The sequence below is a fragment of the Gavialis gangeticus genome, unplaced genomic scaffold (assembly GCF_001723915.1).
Source record: "Gavialis gangeticus isolate Ggan-Ray unplaced genomic scaffold, GavGan_comp1, whole genome shotgun sequence".
NCBI classification, from domain to species: domain Eukaryota; kingdom Metazoa; phylum Chordata; order Crocodylia; family Gavialidae; genus Gavialis; species Gavialis gangeticus.
The window spans coordinates 111,363,701-111,371,503 of record NW_017729022.1 but is presented as its reverse complement, the minus strand read 5'-3'; the positions used below and the strand labels follow the sequence as shown (position 1 = coordinate 111,371,503).

The window sequence follows — 7,803 nt, the reverse complement described above, 5'->3', positions numbered from 1 at the left end:
ATGGCTGCCAAGAGAAGGCTCTAAAATGCTGATTTTAATCAAAATCTTTCCTTTCAAATCTAGCATAGAGTTTACACATCGCGCAAAAGTGCTGCTCAGCACTGGAATTTTCAGGATGCTGTGCTGAGCCAAATACTGTAGGCACAGCTTGCTCATAAGACGGCAATGTCATGGCCCACCTCTGAGACTGTAATAAGGCTACTGTACTCAACCTCCCACCCTTGGAGAAGCCCACTAATAACATCTGCTTTATAGCATTCACTCCTGCAACCTGCTAGTTCCTTGGCTCTGCTGCTGTCATAGAGAGGATGTGCTTTACTATGCTGCAGGTCTGGTGGAAAGTTGTCAGACTTCAAGCCAAATGTGAAACCAGCCAGTGCTGAATAAATGACTTGAAGTGCTTTCTCAAGGGACCCCTTCCAGATCCGAGAGTCCTTTATAGCTAGATTTGGCCAGTGTTTGTAGACAGTCTTGCTCAGAAGCAAATTAAAAATCAAAATACAGACACCAGTTGAAAAACATAGAAAGCTAGACTCAAACATCCACCATGTATTAAGACATTCTTATATAAAAATAACCACAAGGTTGCAAATTCATACTTTCCTACTTGGTGAGACCAACTGCAACCAGGAATAAACCTGGAAATGTGTGGGGTGGATGGCAGCACTGCCTTAAGAGCAATCATAAAATTGGAGCTGGAAAATGAGAGAAACTCTGAGCCAGGCTATTTGGATAATCCTGTTTAATTAAGCCAAGATGGTGGGTGGCATAGCAGCTTAAGGCCCTCAATTGCATCACTACAGTCAAGGGGAGCAAGACAGGCTCCTTGCCAAATACACCAAGCTCTGCCTCTGGAGGCCAGTGATAAATTTAATCTCTGATTTGAAAATGCATGTCTGACAAAATGGAGGACACTACTTGCCACTCCAAACTGGTTCCACATGCAGGAGTCCCAGTGCAAGGGTCTTTAAGGTCTCCCCTGAATACGTCAGAGAGAACAGGAATCTGAGCACTTCATACAAAGATATAGGATAATTGAAATGGCAGGACACTCTTCTTCCACATGACAGCTTTGTGGAAGGGAAGGAAAGAATCTCTTATCATATTGGTATGAGGCTATAAGCTCCCCTGCACCCACAGAGTCATACCAGGACAAGGGCACAAGTGGCAGGCTGGAGAATCAGGATGTAATTTCAAACAGTGGTGCAGTTTGGGGAGAGAAATGAAAGGATGACTTTATTTTGGACTATAACTAATGGAAAGATAACACTTTATGGCTCATCTTTGCACATATCAAGCATTAAGATATAACCACCCTCTCCTTTTCAAAAACCTCAGGGCAGGGTTGTATTCTGTTCAGTAAAAGCAGAAAAATACACAGAAAAAGTTCTGCCCCTGGACCATCAGGACATGAGTGCCTAAAAAGCCTTGCTAACCTGAGGGACTAGGGGCCATATTAATGGATGGGCAGTATCAGTTCTAGAAACAAATGCCACATGCTGTTAGAAAGCTACGGTGCTCAGTGTACATGCAAGAAAACCACTTATGACATTTTAAGTCACATAATATTTGACTTTTGGATCACATCGTTCCAATTACTATTGTTTCTCCCCTCCTTCCTTCATTTCTAATTCTAATTCTGCAGCTGATTTTAAGCAGCCTTATCAATTGCTCCCTTTTGATAGCAGTGTCAGGAAAGATGGGGTTGTAGGTTCCAAAAGTAATTAGGCAGTAATCAAAGACTAGAGATAACTTTTGAATAACATCAGAATCAAATGGGTGGTAAGGCAAGGAAGATTCAAATGACATCATTGGAAGCTAAACTTTTCTGACCTGTTAATGCTGGAAATGTTGACAAATGAAACAACTGCTACTGGGTACTACTCTTACCCAGTCTTGCTTTCTCCAAACCTTTCATTTCATGCACATTTTGCCTTAATCTAGATTGTCAGTGTTTTGGGGCTGCCTGTACAGTTTTTAACTGAAGCCAATATTCTGCAGGGGGGCTCTAGGCACTATGGGTGTTTATACACATGCTCAAGTTTTGGGAGGGGGGGTGCTTTAATTAGAGTGGCTCCGAGAGCTGCTCTAATTAAAGCGCCCAGAGCCTCACGTGTATTAGCATCCCCACACTGAAAAATGGCAGTGGAGGCACTTTAACTAAAGCTCATTCGACCAACTGCCATTTTTCAATGCAGGGACGCTGATACACACGAGGCTGGAGTCTGCTGGAGCACAGTAAGTACCATGCTCCAGCACACTTGATTGAGTCTGCTCTGGCACGCTTTAATTGGGGCAGCCTCCCTGCACGTGTATAGGTGCCCTACGACCATACAAACAACAAGCTGTTTTAAAGCAAAGCTTCTCAACCAGTGATATGAAATTGCTCTCTGCTACTCCATTTTTGCCCATAATCTTTCCCATCTTCAGGTAATTTCCACAGAGATCTACTAGATTATTTTAATTTTCACCTTTCTTGCTCAATGCTTGCCAATTTGACTTTGGTGCACTAGCCACCTATCCATCTGTCTTCAGACCTAACCTTTGACTTAATATTTAGTGCATGTACATGCTATTTAATATTGGCAGAGGAATTTCCCTCAAGGGCACCTTACCAGAAAGGATTTACTTTAAAAGCCCATTATGGGCTGCTGAATTGAAAGAAGTATTCATGCATAAAGTGCACAATGATTACATATAGCTCATGGATCAGAGCATCATCCTGTTACCAGAAGCTGGACTTTGGTTTCCTTCTTTCCCTGTTTGTTCAGAGAAGCATTATTTGAGAGAAAGGCAGAATATTGTTTTCTTTTCTCTTCTTTTTTTAAATAAGATTAAGTACTATATAGAAGTATTAATCAGAAAGGACAGAAGCAATGAGCAATATTGATATCTGGATTCTTAAGAGGCAAAACTGTACCAAAAACAACTTTTAAAAGCTAATTCTGGCAACCTGCCTTGATAGCAGTTGATATTTTTTAACATTACTTTTTTTCTTGAACTTCAGAGCAAGTGGAATTCTACAAACTGCCTATAGAGCTCACTGGAGACAGAAAGAAGAAGAGGTAGTGAAGAGCAAAGATCAAGGAAGAATTATCAAGGAGTTTTCCCTGTGGGTTGTGCAGGGCACACTATGGACTTTATTTCCATTTTTTCAGAGAAGAAACTTCCAACTGCCTTTATATGATGTATATAAATTATGTTTTAGTATTTTCCTGCACATTTGCACTGATCTTGGCCATTGGATTTTGTGCCAATGCATTGGTTTTCTCACTCTTTGCTACACACCGTTCAATGCAGAAAAGCCAGTTGGACATTCTTCTCCTGAGCATGGCTGTTGCAGATCTGCTTACCCTTATACTGATGCCCTTCATTCTTGCTTCTGTTGTCTGGTACACTTGGTTTTTGGGAGACACATTCTGCAAGGTTTTCCAGTTTGGTCTGGCTTTCTCCCTAGCTGCTAGCATATATTCTTTGTGTGCTGTCTCTGTCACTAGAGCTAGAATCATCTTGAGTCCTTACAGAGCTCCCAGGCAGACTACCACAACATTTATGCTGACTACGGTTTGGGCATTGAGCGTTATCATCAGTCTGCCATTGCGAATCCATGCCACAGCGGAAACAAGAGTTGAAACAAATGTTACATTTTGCCTGCCAGCTCCCCACCAGCAGCACTACTGGACTGTTCTTAGCCAGTTTATTTTATATTATTTGATCCCAATCTTGATAATTGCATTTAACTATATCCGGCTTGCTCTCTTCTTGCACAAAAGTCCCATGATGTCTTTGGTGAGTTCCAGAAACACCCGAAGAGCCTCAATAATGATCTTTTGTGCAGCTGCTACCTTCTCAGCATGCTGGCTTCCACTGTATATCCTGGAGTTATGCATCTACTTAAGACTCTTCCATCATGGCTATGTTTGGGACACTTTCTATTTCGTCTGTAATATACTTCAGTATCTTCACCCATGCGTCAATCCTGTGCTGTATGTCTTATTGTCCAAGCGATACAAGACAAGTAAAACTAAAAGGATGCTATGTTTCCAAAAAAATAAAGTACAGCCTCAGGTCCACAGCTTAACAGAACCCTCGTGAACCACTTGTGTGTCCCAATCAGTAGGAAAAAGTTCAGTATTTTTGGTGAGTTGCTGAATGTTTATTTAATTCAAACTCCAGCCAAATCATAACAATACTTTCTGTCCTTTCTTAGTTTATTCTGTTGAATATGCTATTGGTGTTTTTTTACTCCTAGATTGAATGCCAGATTTTGCCCCAAACCTTTGCAACAACAAAAGTGTAGTGGTAGCAGTGGAGTGGTACTTAGTGCAGAATTTAATCCAGTCATTCATTTAAAGAACTCCCTGAAGTGGATTTTTTTTTATTTTGAATTTGGAATTGTGACAAACTGATTTAAGTGATATGAAGAACATGACTTGTCCTTATCCTGGCTAAATAGTAGCGATCACATTCTGCTCTGCAATTCACAAATTATTTTAAAATAGGATAGAGTGTTGTAGGGAGTTGGAGAAATCCTTTTAACTGTTTAAAGGTGTACAGTGGAAATCAAAGTAAATCTTTTGTATTCTACATCTGTCTCAAATCTTATATCCTGTCCATCACTGCAGTATCCTAGCACTTTCTAAGTATACTTATGTGACTGCGTGAGCACAGATCAAATTTATTAAAAACCTGGGAGGAGAATGGGATAATTTCCTTTTTCTAAAAGTTTAACATAGATACATAACTTTACTCTTTTTCTATTTTTGTAGTACCAAAAATTGTGACTCATTGGTCTAAATGGTGGTATTCCTCTCTCCTCTTCAAACTATGAAAGGTTTTATCTTAGTCTGTGATATTTTAAAAACTTAATTAAAAAAAATTACAACCTCCCACCCCAGCCCTTTCAATGCCTGAAAGACCCTTGTGCTCATTTTCAAATCTCTGAAGTAGGAAAAGGTTGCTTTCAGGCAGTACACATTAAACTTCTTTCTTAAAAAAACCCCTCTTATGACAGAGTTTCAATTCTGGGATAGCTTGATTATTGAAAAGAACTGCTAATGTTTATTATTTCATGTTTGCTTTTTTGGCATAAACAGGCTGTGTGAATTTGATTAACATTAAAGAGTCTTCACCAACATGCAAGTGAACGACTGTGGAGAGCCAGACATGCCAGAGCCCACGGCTCTGCCCCTGCTCCCTTGGGATTGCTTTGAAGCATATGGCATCAGATGCAAGAGGTGTTGGGGGCAAAGGCAGGAGTGAGAATAAACTTAGTGGAGCTGTGGGTAACATTTGTGTGTTGTTATTTCGTCTTATGAATTGCTTTTATCACAGGACTGCAATGGCCTCTTGATAAAGACACAGGAAAGTGCAGCATATTCTTTTCAGTAGTCTCTAATCTCACTGCAGTATTTTGACTAGGGGAAAGAACAGAGTTGGTCCCTGCTTGTTGACAAAGACTGACCTTCTCTGAAGTCCCTCAGAAGATTGTACAATCCATAAAAAACTAAACAGAAAAAATAAGATGCATTTTATTTGATACTGTTGTGTTACAGAGCAAATCAGAATTCTTACTTTAAAATAAATAAAAAAAATGGGGAGCGAGGAGCAAGATCCACTGGTTTCTCCAGGGTATAGACAAAACATGGGTAGCACCAATTTGGCAATCTTCACACACACCACGGTGGTAATGCGTCACAGTGAAGAGATAGAGATACCAGACTCTAACATCCTGTACAATTCTATTGACATAAATGGAAACTGCTTGGATATGTGTCCATACAAATTTGACCAGCCTTCCCTATGTGGGAAAGGATATTTATCTATATTACTGAATAGTCTAGATCATAGTTTCTCAACCTGTGGTATGCAATACCCCTGGGGGTACGCAAAACACAGGCAGGGGGTACACGGGTACCCCAACACTCTCTCACCCTCTTTTCCTCTTTCTCGCCCCTTCCTCCTCTCAAAACTATGGGAAAAAATTTGGTGCACCACGCATTGTGCAGCACTTTAAAATCCCCAGTAATAATTTGGCATGCCATGCTTTGCATGGCACTGGGTTCAGCCCTCCTAGCTTTGGCCAACACCACCTCTAGCCCAGGTACATACTTGAGTTGTGTATCCCTGGTGTAAAAGGTGGCAACTATCCACACCAGATCAGACATCTGTCATATCATGACCTTATATACAGAGCCCTTCTTCCAACATATGGCACACATTAGTCTGTAAATATAAAATCCCCTGGAAAATTTTCAAAAGTTAGGGGGTACTTGGTACTTAAAAGATTGAGAAACACTGGTCTAGATGGAAAAGGACCAGTGATTTGGGGGGTGGGGGTGGGGAGGAGATGGTGAATGTACAAAAAATAAACACAAACCTGTTTCTGTCTGTTTATTTAAGTCTTATATTTTAAAGAGAAGTGCAAAAATACCTATATTTATTTTAGATAATGAGCTCTTTCCACTGAGGCACCATTGTTGCAAAAGCCGGATGTGTAATGGTAGCAATACCTAGGTTATTAAAAGGAAGACAGAACCTGTGCTGCAGTATCTTAGGTAATTATTTCCACATTTACTATGGGAAACATATCCATCTATCTATGAAATGCATGCCTTGCATTGTGAAAGCAGTTAGTTAAAATTCTGGAATATTTGTATGATCTTTATTACAGATGAGTTACTAGAATGCAATACTAATACTATATAAATAGACTTACTGATGTCTCATTAGACATTATGGCATCTGTATGGTATTTGAAATACATGAGAATCTGCATCAAAAATGGAGTTTGGAGATGTAAACACTTGCATAGTACACAGTGGCTTCATATACACGTGCTTTAGTGAAGAGTTGACTACTTAGCTCTGCAGTAAAACATCACCATCTACAGTGTGCCAGTATTAGGGCACAGTAAACTAATTAACTCTGCTGTAAGATAGTATTGTTGGTGGGAAAATTTACTGCTTTAAAATGCATGTGTAGACGGTGACTGGGCAGGGGACAGACTCCTAGCTGCTGCCTAGCTACACGGCTCCACACTTTCAACACTCTCGTGCTCCAGCCAGCTTCTCCTCCACCCAGTGCCACCACTTAAAAGTCAGGGCTGACCTCCTAAACCTGCTGCCAACCTAGGCCTGCTCTGCTCTGGCTTAAGAGCTGCTGTCTCAGTTGCATGTGTAGACACTGTTCACAGAAGCAGTGTACTCTGGCTCAAAATGCTCCAGAGTTTATCACTTTGCCTTAATTGCAAGTGTAGATGCACCCAGTGTGTATGTATTGTTTAGCTACTAATTAGCCACTAATTATATCTAACCTAAAGTAGTATTCTTAGAATTCTAAGAAAAAAGTATCTTAATCATTCCATGTGTAGAAAGTTTTTTCTTTTTCACATGGGAAGGGGCAAAGGGCTGAGTTAGCCACCAGCCATTCTAAGTCAGCCATAACGAGGGTGAACAAGCAGGGATTAAAAGGATTTGGGAACTAGCTGTTATACTCCCATGTGTGCGCTCTAGTACTCTTTAACTTTTAGACTAAACTTTATTTACAGTTAAGGGTTTGCAAACTTTGTGCATTTTTGCACAGAACATCTCTATAGTACCTTGTCTACACGCACACAGACAATTTCAACCAACAATGGAACCATTGCTTTTCTGAAGACCTTTCACCCGCCTGAAGAGACCTGAATCCAGTTCACAGAGCATGACAAAAGACACCAGTACAGCAAGCAAAACCAACAGAAACTCAGAAAGAAAACGAATTAGCATTCCTCAGGCCACTGTTCTGTTTCCATTAAGGCAGACA

At 40.5% G+C, this 7,803-nt stretch overlaps 1 protein-coding gene across 1 annotated transcript; it reads left to right on the top strand.

Moving 5' to 3' along the window:
* The first annotated feature begins 2,320 nt into the window (after positions 1 to 2,320).
* On the top strand, positions 2,321 to 6,081 carry LOC109296548 (allatostatin-A receptor-like). Its single transcript, XM_019515979.1, has one exon. The coding sequence runs from the start codon at positions 3,184 to 3,186 to the stop codon at positions 4,093 to 4,095; it is 912 nt and encodes a 303-aa protein (XP_019371524.1). The 5' UTR covers positions 2,321 to 3,183; the 3' UTR covers positions 4,096 to 6,081.
* The last annotated feature ends 1,722 nt before the right edge of the window (positions 6,082 to 7,803 follow it).

Bases quoted from the DNA above. Each gene is read 5' to 3' on its own strand.
- LOC109296548 (XM_019515979.1), top strand. From the start codon at position 3,184: ATGATGTATATAAATTATGTTTTAGTATTTTCCTGCACATTTGCACTG.